Source organism: Hippocampus guttulatus, chromosome 10 (assembly GCF_054856545.1).
Source record: "Hippocampus guttulatus isolate MCC_2025c chromosome 10, RoL_Hgut_1.0, whole genome shotgun sequence".
NCBI lineage: Eukaryota > Metazoa > Chordata > Actinopteri > Syngnathiformes > Syngnathidae > Hippocampus > Hippocampus guttulatus.
Genome location: NC_141270.1, coordinates 57,929 through 71,862, shown reverse-complemented (window position 1 = coordinate 71,862; position 13,934 = coordinate 57,929). Strand labels below are relative to the sequence as shown.

General features: G+C 56.5%; 3 protein-coding genes and 2 long non-coding RNA genes across 7 annotated transcripts; 2 read left to right on the top strand and 3 right to left on the bottom strand.

Annotated features, from left to right (window-relative positions):
* Positions 1–94: 94 nt before the first annotated feature.
* Positions 95–1,723, bottom strand: dnph1 (2'-deoxynucleoside 5'-phosphate N-hydrolase 1). Its single transcript, XM_086122887.1, has 4 exons — positions 1,305–1,723; positions 541–603; positions 357–467; positions 95–269 (listed from the first exon to the last, which is right to left on the bottom strand). The coding sequence occupies exons 1-4, from the start codon at positions 1,438–1,440 to the stop codon at positions 151–153; spliced, it is 429 nt and encodes a 142-aa protein (XP_085979013.1). The 5' UTR covers positions 1,441–1,723; the 3' UTR covers positions 95–150.
* Positions 266–5,161, top strand: LOC147198723 (uncharacterized). Its single transcript, XR_015102166.1, has 3 exons — positions 266–626; positions 1,454–1,543; positions 2,431–5,161. It is a non-coding gene; the product is annotated as an uncharacterized LOC147198723 (long non-coding RNA).
* Positions 3,055–5,221, bottom strand: yipf3 (Yip1 domain family, member 3). The gene is made up of 9 exons (XM_086122886.1): positions 4,936–5,221; positions 4,600–4,806; positions 4,387–4,493; positions 4,277–4,322; positions 4,121–4,213; positions 3,897–4,028; positions 3,697–3,810; positions 3,496–3,619; positions 3,055–3,280 (listed from the first exon to the last, which is right to left on the bottom strand). The coding sequence occupies exons 1-9, from the start codon at positions 4,999–5,001 to the stop codon at positions 3,177–3,179; spliced, it is 993 nt and encodes a 330-aa protein (XP_085979012.1). The 5' UTR covers positions 5,002–5,221; the 3' UTR covers positions 3,055–3,176.
* Positions 5,222–6,548: 1,327 nt separating this feature from the next.
* ncoa4 (nuclear receptor coactivator 4) lies at positions 6,549–12,809 on the top strand. 3 transcript variants are annotated; one of them, XM_086121443.1, is made up of 10 exons: positions 6,550–6,752; positions 8,090–8,204; positions 8,951–9,091; positions 9,871–9,962; positions 10,125–10,281; positions 10,477–10,545; positions 10,622–11,245; positions 11,713–11,886; positions 11,961–12,054; positions 12,434–12,809. In XM_086121443.1, the coding sequence occupies exons 2-10, from the start codon at positions 8,091–8,093 to the stop codon at positions 12,445–12,447; spliced, it is 1,479 nt and encodes a 492-aa protein (XP_085977569.1). In that variant the 5' UTR covers positions 6,550–6,752; position 8,090; the 3' UTR covers positions 12,448–12,809. The 3 variants fall into 3 exon arrangements, with proteins under 3 accessions (XP_085977572.1, XP_085977569.1, XP_085977570.1); XM_086121444.1 differs by having other exon boundaries at positions 6,551–6,752; positions 11,961–12,050; positions 12,427–12,809; XM_086121446.1 differs by lacking the exons at positions 11,713–11,886; positions 11,961–12,054 and having other exon boundaries at positions 6,549–6,752; positions 12,427–12,809.
* On the bottom strand, positions 12,659–13,798 carry LOC147198720 (uncharacterized). Its single transcript, XR_015101973.1, has 2 exons — positions 13,519–13,798; positions 12,659–13,428 (listed from the first exon to the last, which is right to left on the bottom strand). It is a non-coding gene; the product is annotated as an uncharacterized LOC147198720 (long non-coding RNA).
* Between the last annotated feature and the right edge of the window lie 136 nt (positions 13,799–13,934).

The window sequence follows — 13,934 nt, the reverse complement described above, 5'->3', positions numbered from 1 at the left end:
GCTCTGCGCAACCTACGTATTGTCAATGCTGCGCTTTTGGAAGGGTTGGCTGGAAGTAAACGTGACCGCTCGGAAACAAACGCGCACACGCGGCTTTGCCTCGGGGAAGGTGGCGGCGTCCGCTTTTAATGTGAGAGCACAAAGTGGAATTCAGTGAGGCTCGGCCCGGAAGAAGCGCTCTAGGATGGCGTCCACGTCGTCCCGGCCGGCGTAGTCCGTCACCAACATCCGCTCGCCGTCCGCCGCCCCTCGGATCATGGCCGACAACTCTGCGACAGAAGGAAGGGAGCCGTGCCTTATCGCTCTTTTTCTCGCTCCCGCTCGCAAACGGACATTGAGAAAAGCCGAGCGCTCACCGCGTCCCGATGACGGTCGAAAAAGACACAAGGTCCTCTTCCTCATCAGGTAGGCGTGGCCCAGCTCGTAGCCCACGCCCAGCGACGGTTGCGTCACCTCGGCGACGACCGCTGTCGCGGCACGCGCGTTCACGTCAAGTCGGCGATCGCGGTTGCGTGGCGGAGAAAGACGGGCGCTTCTCACCGTCGGCTTGCCGCAGCCAGTCCAAGTCCCGGTCGTGAATGGCTCCGTCGCCCGACTCCTCTCCTGGAAAGGGCAACAGCGCCGAGGTCACGCTTCGTCGGCAACCCGTTTCTTGTCAAACTCGTCGACAACCGATTTGTTCGGAGACCTTTCGGATTTTCAAACTCCTCCGATTTCGAACCTCTCAAATGGAGAATATTCCTCCATTTTTACAGTCTTCCATCCGAGCCGATGGATACGGTATTTGTCTTTGTGTTGAATCGAGATAAGGCATTTGCAGACGTGTGCGGTCGTCGGGGAGCCGTTTGAATTATCCAGGCATCGTTTTTAGTGGTACAGAGAATGAATGGATCGGAATCCGAATCCTCTTTATTGGCCAAGTATGTCGAAGACATAGAACGCGCCGCATTAGTATCATCATAAACAAGGACGTGACAAATAAGTACGGACGGGCATTTTGGAATGGAAGTGAGCCGTTGTGCGGTGGTACCGCCCATTGTGCACAGTATCAAGCAGAGCTAAAGTGATCAGTGGTAGAATACGAGACTGGAACAGTCAGACACCGCGATCGTCAGGGCATGTGGCTAAAACGAGCCGTCGAGCGGTGCTCCGAAACGACTGAATTTCAAGTCATTAAAGTACTTTTTAACTTAGTTGAGTTAAATGGTACTGTCGAGGTTGTTTTGGGCTTTTCCTCAATTCCGTCCATCCCGCGTCCAAGATGGCAGCCGCCCGTTCCTACCTCCCACCGCGTGAACTCTGACCTGTATGGCTGAGCTGACTGTCGCCCACGTGCTCCGTCAGAACCTCCCCGAACTTTCCGAGCGTCTCGACGATGTGCTCGTACAGGCGCACGTCAGCCCTGCCGCCGCGGATACTTGCGCAGAAATAAATCTTCATCTTTCATCCACAGGAGGCGCACAGGCGACGCGTCACAGGCACAGACTTCGGCCACCCGGGGGGGGGGGGCTGGTGTGTCGTCACATCCGGCGTGACGCTGGAGGTAAAAGCTTTGTCCAAATTTACACGCTGGCTCCTGATCAGACTGGAACTCCGGTTTCCTGTGTGGAGTTTGCATGTTCTCCCCGCGCCTGCGTGGCTTTCCTCCGGGCGCCCCGTTTTCATCCAGTATTCCAAAAACGCGCATGGCGGGCGGCTAAACGGAACACTCCAAATTGTCCGGAAGTGAGTGCGTTCTGCTGGTTTGCTTCTGCGCCCCCCCCCCCCCCCACACGCCCGCTGCCCTCCGGAGGACCAGGCGAGGCCATCTTCTGCTGTTCTGTCGTAACTGCACGTACGACGGTCGCAAGGGATTGTGGGAATGAATGCTCATCGCGATGGCGGATTCGGCGATCATACCCGTCAACTCGTACGGTTTAGCCATAGTTCATACGGATTTTGTGGTGAATCTTACGTATTTGGCCGTATCGCACAAATCATACGGATTCTGAAAACTTCCGTGTTTTCTTTTCTTCCCCTAACAGGTAGTTCCGTTTGCTTTTGCCCAGAATGGTGCTCGTCTACTCGAATGCTTTCATTTACGGTAACTTTCCAAAAAAGTAACGCAGGAATACAACTCTGAACACAGAAATGCTACTAAGTAGAATGATGATTAGACATTAAGCAGACATTGTATTATGGAGATCTACAAGAAATATCATTGAAAATTTCGTGGGGGTTTTTCTGCCGTTATTTTGACAAAATGCTTTGGTATGTTATAAGGATTTTTTTTGGTAGTTTATACAGGTTGGCGCTCTGAAGTTGACAGGTATGGGCGATTCAAGTGCAGCCAGCTTCAATGAGTCGTGTTGTCGAGTAAAGTTGCTGCCTTTTTAATAAGTCCAATGAATGTTTTATGCCTTCCGTTTCCACGTTCCCATCTTTTTCCAGAGAAAGAATGCCATTTGCTCACGTAGATGAAGCAACTGCTGTCACGATCACCTTGGGCAGCTCCTGCGATTTGATTTCTTTGAAGGCATCGCCGAGGTCACGCGCGGCAGGTTCATGGACCACTCCCAACCGTCCATCGGTACGAGTGCGAGTGTTTGTCTGTGTATGGGGTGCCCTGGCATTGGAGGGCAACCAGTTCGGGGTGGGAAGACAGCTGCGATAGGCCCCCGCGAGCCCCGTGAGGAGAAAGCGCTTTGGCTATTGGATGGAAGAATACGCTCTTCTTGTTTGGCACAAGTCTGTTTATGTGTGCTGTTTGATTATTATATTTTTTTTTGAATGAGTGAATAAGTGCTTTTTGTGTTACTGTAGAAGGTGTATGGGGGGGGGCAGTAATTAGGTTGCTATTATCTCAAATGGTTTTGGCACACTGAAACCGTTTTGCTATTATTTTGCAAAGTACTGACTTATCTTTTCCGTTTGCCGTTTTGCTGTACTGTCCCACAGATGATGTGCTTCAAATCCAGTGTGGGTGAATCACGGTCATCATTTTGCGGTTTCGGGAGCAGTCTCAAGACACCCCTGTGGCATTCCCCCTTCCCCTAACACACACGCACAAAAGTGTCGGGGGGGCAAAATGATATATTTTGGTCCAAAGGAGCACCGACGAGCCTAATTCCACGGCACAAAGACAAGCGTAACCACGAAAAGAGAAGAGGAGCAGACGGGTGGGCGACGTGCGCGGGTCACAGGGCGAGGGCAGCGGTGGTGTTGATCCTCGCTCGCTCCACCTCTCTGGCCACCCGCGGCATGGCGGCTAGCTCGGATCCTTCCAGGGAGTCCAGAAGGCCTGAACGTGCACACATGGGACGGCGCGACGGTGGGTGAGAGATGTTGCGTTAGCATCGGGAGAAGAGCTACAAGTTTGGAGGTATCCCAATTTGTGAATTTTGGTCCTAACCCCCCCCTCCCCCCCGTCTGACGCCATGTCGACCTTCCCCGCGTGAGCGAGCGCCTTCACTTTGGTCAATTTCCGGCTTGAAAGTTTGACGCGCGAAAGCCTACCTTCCACCATCTTGTGGTAAGCAAAGTGAAGGTAGAGCAGGAAGAGCATGTGCAGCGCGGACACCGTCGTGCACAGCAGCAGGCGAGGAGTCGCGCCCACCGTGCGAGACAGCAGAGCCGACACCTGAAAGACAAAAGGCGCTCAGGCCGCGGCGGCCGCCGCGGCGGCCGCCGCCGCGGGAGACGCGGAAGCCGCATCACCATGCGCAGGGTGGACAGTCCTCCCAGCGCCAGCCACAGGGTGTAGAAGAGCGGGTGGACGTGCACGTTGTAGCTCACCAGGAGAACCGCGCAGTGGCCGAACAAGCCGTAGCCCTGAGAGGACCAAAGCGGGCAAAGGCTCGACCGACGGCCGGCTTGACGGGGTATGGCGACGAGGCGAAAACTCCACGTGTACGTACCAGCAGGGAGAGGGTTTGCAACAAGGTGATCTGAGCATTGAGCAGATACGCCAGGAAGTAGATCAAAGACGAGACTCCCAGCCAGTACCCGAAGCACGTTCCGATAGCCGTTCCCATCAGAGTGCCCTCCCTCTGGAACGGGCAGGTGCGCGCGCACGCGCACACACGCAACGTCATTGTGCCGTCATTACTTTGTGTGTGCGTGCGTGCGTGTGTCCTCTCACGATGACGGTCCCCGATGTCTTCATGCCGTGCAACAAGATGGCAACCAGTGTGAAAACCAGCATGAGCGGCCCATACAGCTCACCTGCAATCTTCTACACACGCGCGCAACGTGTGAGGGCCCCGAGTGCTGAAAGCGAGACGCGAAGCGGGCGTACCTGAGGGAAGTTGATCACGCGGCCGGGAATCATGGACTCGATCAACCTGAAGGCACACGACAATCGACTCGTATCGAACGGGAAGCGGCGGCGGCGGCGGCGGCTCTTACCGGCCGCGCACCTGCGCGGGCTCCACATCGAAGTAGGGCCGGAGGATGTCGATGTTGGCGTACAGGTTGAAGGCTCGAGACGCCTGGCGCTTTCCCACCTGCCACACCTGATGACCACACAACCGACGCTGCCACTCGGACTCGAGTGAGAGCGCCCGATCCGCTCGCGGGAGTCCCAGAAGGCGCAAAGAAGAAAGGGCCACGTCGACTCACTTCGTCCGCCACCTGCCTGCCCAGCTGGCCCTTGAAGCCCTTCATGCCCAAGAAGTCTCCGTCTTGGTCATCGGCGTCCGCCGCCTCCGCCGCCACTTCCTCCTCCTCTTTCATCCGCTGATGCATCTCTCCCATGTCCTCGAAACTGGAGCCCGACGTGTCGTCCATGTTTTCCATGTCGATGACCGCCGAACCTCCGCCGCCGCCCTGCGTTCAAAGCCGCGTACGTGTCACTCCGGAGAAGGCCGCGTCGTTCGGACGCCACCTCGTCGGCGGTCCGGAGGCACGACGGAGAGAGTGAAGGCCAGCTTTCCGGCGGCTAACGACGAAGCTTACCTGGACGACGGGCTCGTCGAAGCTCCCCCACGGTTCGGCGCTGGTGCGCCCGGGGCCCGCAGACATGTCGTGCCGAGGCCGTCTCGGACTTCTCGAGCGACTCGTGTCCGAGTGGCGGCCGGCGCCGTCTCGAGAGCTCCTCGGCGCTTGGGATCTACGGGAAAGCCCTCAAAGGTGCCCGCCCGGGTCGGGCTCCGATATTGGCCCAGAAGTGCGCAGCGCAAAATATCCGCTCGGGGTTTTCCACACGGCAGAAGGAAGGAAACGAGCGCCCGACTCCGCCCACGAGGAGGCGTGAGCGATCGACGTCATGACGTCACGCGCCCGAGATTCGGCCTCGTCCGTCAAGAGGGGCGACTGCGTTTATGGCGTTTTTCGTCTTCTCTCTTTGGTGGAGCACCGCCGCTTCGTTCTGTTCGGATGCACCGTGAGCCCTAGCCTCGCGCGAGCCCCCTTCGAACTCCATCCCAATGCCGACTTATTCCCGGTCAGCCTTCTGAAAAGTGACGTCATCTCCCGTCTTTCTTAAGATAAGATATCCTTTATTTGCCCCACACTGGGGAAATTTACAGCCTCCAGCAGCAAGAATGTAGGCAGAAAGAAGAAGAAAACAAACAAACAACACCGTTCAATTAAGTGCAATATAAATACAAAATGGATAAATCGCAGTGCTATTTACAGGTGTTTTCCACATCATTTAATTATTATTAATATTATTGTTGCTATTTTTTATTCAGCAGTCGGTAGGAACGAGCGTCGGTATCTCTCCTTCTTGCAGCGCGGGTGTAACAGTCTCTGGCTGAAGGAGCTACCTAGTGCTGTCAGGGCGGGCTGGAGGGGGTGGGAGGGGACTGGCCATCTTCGCTCTCGTTCATACGGCGCTTCAGGGACCCCAAGGACCACCTGCGGGATTCTTCTGAAAAACAATGCAATTTCCTAAGAATGGATGGATGATGCACAAGTGGTTGAAAGTGGCAGCGATTGATCGAAGTCGGGTGTTTTGTATCGGTGTCGTTTTTCTCTCCTGATTATTGTAGGAAATTATATGATCGGTGTCCAGATGGATTCGCGTGACTAGTTTTTTTAATGACAACATCAGAGTCACCTTTGCATTGAATAATAATAATATTAACCGTCATTCGGAAATGTAGTCGTATAAATAAAGGGAGTGGTTTCAAAGATGTGTGTCGCCTGTTCCAGATTCCTCTTTCACGTGTCTCCCCCCCCCCCCCCCCCCCATCAATTTCAGCGTTGGCTTCCATCCCGTGGCCCAACCTTTACACCTCGCTAAGATCGTTTCCTCTACCCCAAACCCCAAGTCTCAAACCTTGGCTCCCCGCGTCAGGTCCCCCACCAGCTTAGGCAGTGATTTCATTTTGACAAACGCACTATCCTATCGTCTGGGATCTGGTTTCTTTTTTCGTTCATGCGTGGGTCCATTATGACCGTTGCTCATCGCGGCGCGCGTGCGGCAAGGGGTCGAACGTTGGCTGCTTGAAAAGCGGATCTTGGGGAGCCCCGTACCGTGACCCCCCACTTCAGCACTAGAGGGCGGCAATGCGCGCGAAGCCCTCGCTGCGACCCGAGGGAAAGGGAAGAAGAAGAAGAAGCGGCAGCCCGGCCCAGCCCAGCTGCCGAAGGACCTCCCTCGGTCCCCCTTCCTCGTCGTCATCCTCTCACAAGCTGGCGACTCGGCCGAGAGCGAAGCCAAACAGCGAGCGAGCGACGGAGGGATCCCCACCTGACGGAAAATAGTCATCCGAGCAGTTTGGCGCATTTGAGGCACTGAGGTCGAGCGTCCACAGCAAAATCGTCAGGTGAGTCGGGCTGTGTCGCGAATGGCGATTCCTTCTAAAACGGTGCCCTCGTCGACCTCCTCCGCCCCTTTGAGCTTCCGCGACGCCGACCTCGGCCTCGCGTGGACGGCGGGGGTGACGGCGCTCGGAACCGCTCGCCTATTTCTTGCCTCGGGACCGCAACTCCTCAAATGTTTGTCGGCCGGGTGACGTCACGTCAAGGCCGCGCGGACGTGCGGGCCCGCACGCGCTGATGGCGGCCGATCGATGTTGTCGATGTGGACGTTTATGTTCGATCCGCGCCGACGCGTTACTCGCCGAAAGAAGGCTTTCGTAATCAACGACGTGCACGAACGACACTCGATGTCATCGGCGGGGCAATGGCCCCTCATTGAGCGACGCGTTGTCGGTGGTCGGCTCACGGGAAATGCGCCGCGACGGATCGAAGCGGAAGGTCGTCCGTGTGAAAAACGACAACAAAGCACTAATCACGTGTACATTCGCCAAGGTCGTGCTCGTAAACACCGAGGTGAAAGTCGCGAGGGTGTTTTGAGCGAAGAGCGTTATCAGCTGTGTGCGAGCGGACGATAAGAAATGGCCGTCGCCCTCTCGCCCACGTTAGCGTTTCGCTGGAAAAGGCCAACTCGACACAAACGCCCGGAATGGCTTCTTGTCGCCTCCCGACAAGTCAAGCCCTTACCCTCGCTCGCTTATCAAATTGACGGACAGCTATTTGGAGCATCCGTTTATATTTCATCGATGAGGCGCGATTTCACTGGAAATTCTCCCGACCCCTCTAAATGGTAAAACAGTTGTCACATTTCTCCGGTCCTTCCTACAGGCAGTTCGCGAGTGAGGTCAGCTACACATTTCTCCATTTCCGACCCGCTCGCCAATTATTATTTGAATACTTGATCGATCGGGAATTATTTTTTGGATTACAGTTAGTGGTGAATCAGATGGAAAAAAACATCCGATCCAAATCCCCTTCCCTTTGTTCTCCAAAACTGGAGAACATTATTTTAAAATGACACATTGCGCTTCGTTTACTGCTCTGCTCTGCTCCGTAAACATGTGCGCGGCGTGTGCGTCCAACTTTGGTTAGCTTCCGTGTTGAATTCGTGTAGAAATTTGAAAGAACCGGTCGAAGAGGAATCGAAAGAAGCAAGCGCTGCGCAAAGGCACGCGGCGCTTGCTTCTTTGGATTCCTCTTCGACCGGTTCTTTCAAATTTCTGCAAGCGCTGCGCAAAGGCACGCGGCGCTTGTAGAAATTTGCCCATTTGGTCCGGCCGCTCCAACGTGCCATGAAATGACTGAGTGGAATCCGGCGCGCCTTGTTTTTCCGCTCGCTGACCAGGATGCCGGCGGCAGGCAGCAAGCTTAAGCGATGCCGGCTGGCTCAGGATCAGCTCGGGAAGGCGATCGATGGCGTGCTGAAGACGCAGCGGCTGCTGGGGGACAACGCCAGAGAGGTAAGACGTCGCCTTTCATTTGGCCCCGGTCGCCAAAATCCAATATGAAGAAGAAACAAAAAGCTCCTTTGCCTATTTGCGTTGCGATAAAGGCAAATGTTAGCGGTCTTCGGCCTGGGCTTTTGCTGATGTTTGGGGTTTCTGAGATTTGCTTTACATCTGGGGATACCAAACTCTTGTTTTTCTTGCTCCATACGTAACCTTATCTGGGGGGGGGGGGAAGCTGAAAGAGAGAGAGATTTTTTTTCCACGCTTCCAATTGGTAAATCATTTGTTTAAATAAAATAAAAAGAACCCCCATGTGTGGACAAAGCAACGGTCGAGATTCGCGGCAACCTTTTGCCTGTACGAAATTTGACTGCTTTGGGCCAGCTTGTAAATACTGTCCTGTGCGTCACACACGTCTTGGGCAATGTTGAACAAACAAAGAATTGCTCGTTGGTGGCCCGCTTCCCTCCCGGGCGTGACTTTCGCTCGGCCCCCGACTCTTGAGGTCCGCGTCCGCTTTGAGAAACCGGCGCCGCTCTCTTCGCAGCCGCATTGCCGGTTGTACAATGAAAGCTCACAAAGTAGACGTTCAAATCTGGTCCCGACAAATCGGAACGCATTTTGCGTCAAGTGGCGCGGCTCCCGAAAGCAACGACGTGGAGTCGCCCAACAACAAATGACATCACGTGACAGTCCAACGAGCAAAGTTGGCCGAGCGATGACTTGACAAAAGTTGCCGTTGCCTTTGCGTCCGGCAGGTGCGCTGGCAGCTGCAGAGCTGCGTGAGTCGCCAGCAGGAGGCGCTGCGCTGCAGGGAGTTGTGGCTCCTGGGCCAGATCGAGCTGCTGGAACACGTCAAGGCGGAAACTCTGCAGCAGCAGTTACATCAACTCCATCGGGTGGGTGCCCTTCGCCCCCCCCCCCCCCCCCCGCCCGCTCGAAAACCCGCCTCAAAACTCACTTGTGGTCTTTGGCGTTTGACTCAGATTTGATCTTAGTTTTCATGTTTGGCGGCTTCGACCATCTTTGTTACCGATTTATGCTTTATTGTTGTAGATATGTTAGTTGCCCCGTGTGCAGCGCTTTGTCCGCAGCCACGGCTGTTTGAAAGTGCTCCGGAAATACACTTGAGTTGAGAATTCATTCCGAGGATCGCCGGAGTCGGTCGCCGGCAGACGCCCCGACGGGCTCCGAGGCAAAATCTCCGACTCCCGGCCGGCTTTGTCGTCCGACCGAAGCGCAATCGGGGGCGATTGTCGAGAAAGAAGCGGACGGTTCTGCCCGCTGTCGCTTGAGCGTCACGATTGAAAGAAAGCAGGCGGCAAACGCGGGAGCCACCTGAATTTGAATATTTTTGTCATTTCGGGTTTTTCGCCCCCAAAAAAAAAAATGCGCCGATCGCGATACCGGATTGATAAGCGGTATCGTCAAGAGTAGTTCCGTTAAAATGTCAATCGCTCGTCATGCCTGGAAGGCGCCCGACCTGGGAGCAGCGTCGGCAAGTTTGTCTTTTGGTAGGCCGCGACTTAGGCCTCGTCGGGACAGCGTTGGGCCGCAATTTGAGATTTCACCAAAACCTTTCCGTTCGGCTCCCCTTTGGTCTTGTGCGCTTTTCATACTCGAGCGTGCGGATGCTCGGCACGTGGCAACGTGCTCTTGTCTCTCCAACGCCTTTCAGATGCACGGGCAGTTGGACGCCATCTCGCAGCAGCTGCAGAGCGGCGGCGGCGGCGGCGATCTCAGCAACCAACTGACCAGCTGCATGGACAAGTAAGAAAGTCGGGCCTTGGCTTTCATTTGGAGTGGCCTTCGCCGGGGGTCACCGGCCCGCCTTCTTGCGGCCGGACTCTGTTGGAACGCGCTGTTCACTTGTTCAATGGGCAACGCGGGGCGCGGCGCCTCGCGCGCGTGCGCGTGTCTCCGTCTCCCCAGGTTGGCTTCCCTGAGCCTGCTGCCGGAGGAAACGCCCGAAATGACTTTCACTGCCGACGCGCGCTCCCTGAGGGAAGCCATCACCTCGTTTGGCAGCATCGCCGCCCAGGTCTCGCACGCAGGCGGCCGGTCTAACCAGTCTAGACGGCTCTCGACGGTTCGTAAAGCCCGTCCTCCCAAATTCGCGCCGTCAAAATTCCAGAGTAGAAACGGCATGGCCGCGAGCCCCCGCGCGCCATCGCCGCCCGTCGCTAGCGAGAACCCAAAAGCAAAATAAAGCCGCGCCCGCCTGTGGTGAAAATCACCTCGAGACCACGCCTTGCGCCGTGACCTTTTGCGCTTGTGTGTGCAGGAAGTCCCGAGCGGGGCTCCGGCGGACCGGCTGCCGGAAGGCGGTCCGAGACTCGGGATTGAAAACAAAGTAGGGCGGAGCGTGACGCGTTCTGATCCTTGTCGCCGGTGCAACTCTTGAATGTCCCCGCGCCGCCCTCGTGCAGGCTTCCCGTCCCGCCCCGGCGTCGGTGGATTTTCTCAAGGCCTGGGGTCAGCCGCGAGACCCGGAGGCGTGGCTGCTCCAGGACCGGAAGGCCGCCGGCAGGCGGCGCGGCCAAAGCGAGGCTTCGTCCGCCTCCTCCATCGAAAAGATGGACGAGTCCACGCGGGACGACGACCTGAGCAAATGGCTGGCGGCCCCGCCCGACGCGAACGGAGAGCGTCGGGGCTTGCTCTTGGAGCCGTTTTCCGAGCGCCGGCCTTGGGAAGACTGGCTGGCGGGCCCCGGCTGCTCCTCCCGCTGCCGCCGGAGCACCCGAGCGCTGGAGATCGAAAACCTGGGCCAGCTCGAGTGCCTCAAGACCGCCGCGTCCGGCCTGGAGGCGTGGCTTCAACGGGCGCTGCCGCCGCCGCCGCCGCAGACGTGTCGCGCCAACGAACCGTGCTCCAGCTACTCTGAGTGCGTCTGCGACGACAACTGCGGCAGAGAAGCTCTCGACGCTTGGCTGCTGCAGCACAGCGGCCGAGACAAGAACGGCGTCCCCGTTTCCCCCGCCGCCGTCGACGTCGTCCTGGCTGCTGCAAAGAATTTCCCCCCTCCTCTGCAGCGCAGACAGCAAGAACAGAAGGTAATGAACTTAATAAGGACTCGGTTCTCTTTGCCTACGCCTCCAATTTGGGACATTTTCTGTGGTGCTGCTGCTGCAAAAAAACAAAAAGTGTGTGTGGGGGGGGGGGGGGGGCGGGGGGACTCTGCCATCAGTGGCTGTTAAGCAAGCCCGCCATACCGACCGAAGCTCGTCGTGGCGATTGCTGGTGCATTTCGGGTTTCGACTACGAACGGAGCCGATGAAAAGCATCCGACCTCGAGGTGTCAAAGTGAATGGCTCCGTGCCTTTGAGACCTTGTTCGAGGGTCTTTCCATTCCGAATCACCCCCCAAAAGTTAACCCGGGCGGGTTTTGATTGGAATGAAACTTTCTCTACTTGTTGACCGGCAAAAGCACTAAAGCTTCACTTTTCGGTGAACGGGAGCCACGGCGTGCCCAATTTGAATTGGTTTGGGCTGACGGCGGTAGTGGGCGCGGTCTCCGCAGGTTCGGGCCATCCTGGAGGCGTGGCTTCACCCTTCCAACCCTCCGTCGTCAGCCTGCGGCGGCCTCTCGAACTCCTTGTTCGGGAAGCCTTTAGATGCGCGGTCGTGGACGCTTCCGGAAAAGGGGACGGCACCTCGGCGGGATGACAAAGGGCCGCTGCGGAAGGAGTGTCAGGTAGCAGAAATCGCCGCTTGCGCGAGCCAACTGGGGTAACGTGACGTCATCGCGCGCGTGTCCATTCGCCGCAGGAACGCGTGCCCTCCGCCTATGACTCGTTCTCCAGCGCAAAAGTGGGCGGTGACCCAGAGAAATGGCTTCACAAGCCGCCTCCTGTTCAGGTGAGTCGCATCAGATGCCACGACGTCATCGAAGATCGCCACTTGGGAGCCGTCGTCCGCAAGAAGGCGCAAAAGTAAATGAGCGGCGCCGACGCTCGATAACGGTTCGGAGCCCGACGGCCCCTCCGCGAACACTTTTGGCCGCGCGCCGCCCCAAATCGGCAGCCCGCGCCGGAACTCTTTCCGTCGGGACGGCCGGCGTGCCGCTTCGTACGGATAACGTATTTGAACGACACGCAGAGTTGCCGAGCGGTTGAACCGGCGCCCGTTCTGAGGCTATTTCCAAACGGGCCCTTTGCCCCCGAATCGCGCGCCCCTCGCCGGTGTGACTTGTTCGCATTGATCCTAAGCTTGCCGTCGCTTCGTTTTCTTCCAGGTTTGAGGAGGAGGAGGATGATGTTGGCGGCCTTCTTCGCCTTAAATCCCGTGACGCCGTTTGATTGCAAACAGGAAGTCAATTGAATGCATCTATCGAGCTCCCAGTCAACAAGTAGTAACTCTGGCAGGCTGACTTATCCAAGCCGAAATATTTTTGATGAAACATTTATTTTTGCATTTGAGCGTTTGTTCAAATACTCTGCATCCAGGATCATTTTGACACCGTGAAATTGACTTTTTTGCTGACAAATCTTTTATCGTAAATTCAACACATAATTTTAAACTCACCCGGGATGACTTTTGCTTATTTTATTGGTGCGTGCGCTTGTGTGATCGTCCCTACGCAAATAAAACACGGGGAAGCCCTTTGGAGACTACGGAGATCTTTGGTCATGTGCTTCTTGTTTGCCTTTGTCATTCATGAAAGTAGCGCCGCTCGCTTTGAACGTGTGAAATTTGAGGCGGGCGATCGTCGACGTTCCCAAAAACGTGCAAGTCACGTTGCGGGACTCAAAACGTGCTTTTGTGAATTTGCGTTTCGACCCTCTCGAAAGACCCCGATGGAAACGTGAACTTTGTGCGTCTGTTCGTGTCGCTGAAATTTCCTTCCGGCGACTTCAAAATTTGCGTGGCTCGCCACGCGCTCGTCTCGTCGCGAGACGACGGATGTTGTCCCGGGGTATTTCCTCCCGGAGCTGGAGCCGGCCGGGGCATCGCTGAGCTCCCCGGCGGTCAGAGGTGCAATTTGGCAGCGGCGGAGGATGGACCGGAACCTCGTACCCCACGGGTGGTCCGCGTGATTTAGGTCAGGTGACCTTGGGGCCCGGTCATTGGTACCGGTTCCCTTCCTCCCGCAGGCCTGCACAGCCCTGCCACATGAGGTGCGTAGGCTTCCGGCGATGCTTATCCTGTTCCTCCTCTCCGCAAAGTAGTTCCGTCCTCAAGCCAGCGCTCTCATGCTACCAGCGGGAACGGTGACCCACCCTAGCCAAATACAAAACTACAGTAGGGGAAAAAAACGTCAGTGGCCTCAACCTGTAAAAATCTTCCCGTTTCGGAGGTCATGTTGTTGCCTCTCGGGCACACCCACTCGTCTGTCTGCTTCACGGGACGCTTCGAACTGGAGCGGAATGGCAGCCGCTCCGGTGTTCTCTAAAAAGTCAAGCATTGCTTTGCCATTGATGGCAACGCGATTGCACCCGCCAACATGGCCGCCACGTCGCTTCGCGGGTTGCTTTAGCTCAGCAAGCTGGCCCCCAGTCAAATGTGCACAATGGGTGGGGTGGGCATATCTCGCGGTGCTTTTTTTTCCTCGTCAGCAGCCAATCGTGTTGGGGGGGGGGGCATATCTCGCGCTGCTTCTTCCTGGTCAGCAGCCAATCATGTTGGAGCAGCGTCAGAGGCGGCGCACGCACCGTAACGGTCCGTCCGGTCCTGGCGCCCGCCCGCACTCCTAACACTTTACCGTCCATTACCGATGGAGCGCGACGTCGCTGTGCCTTCCAG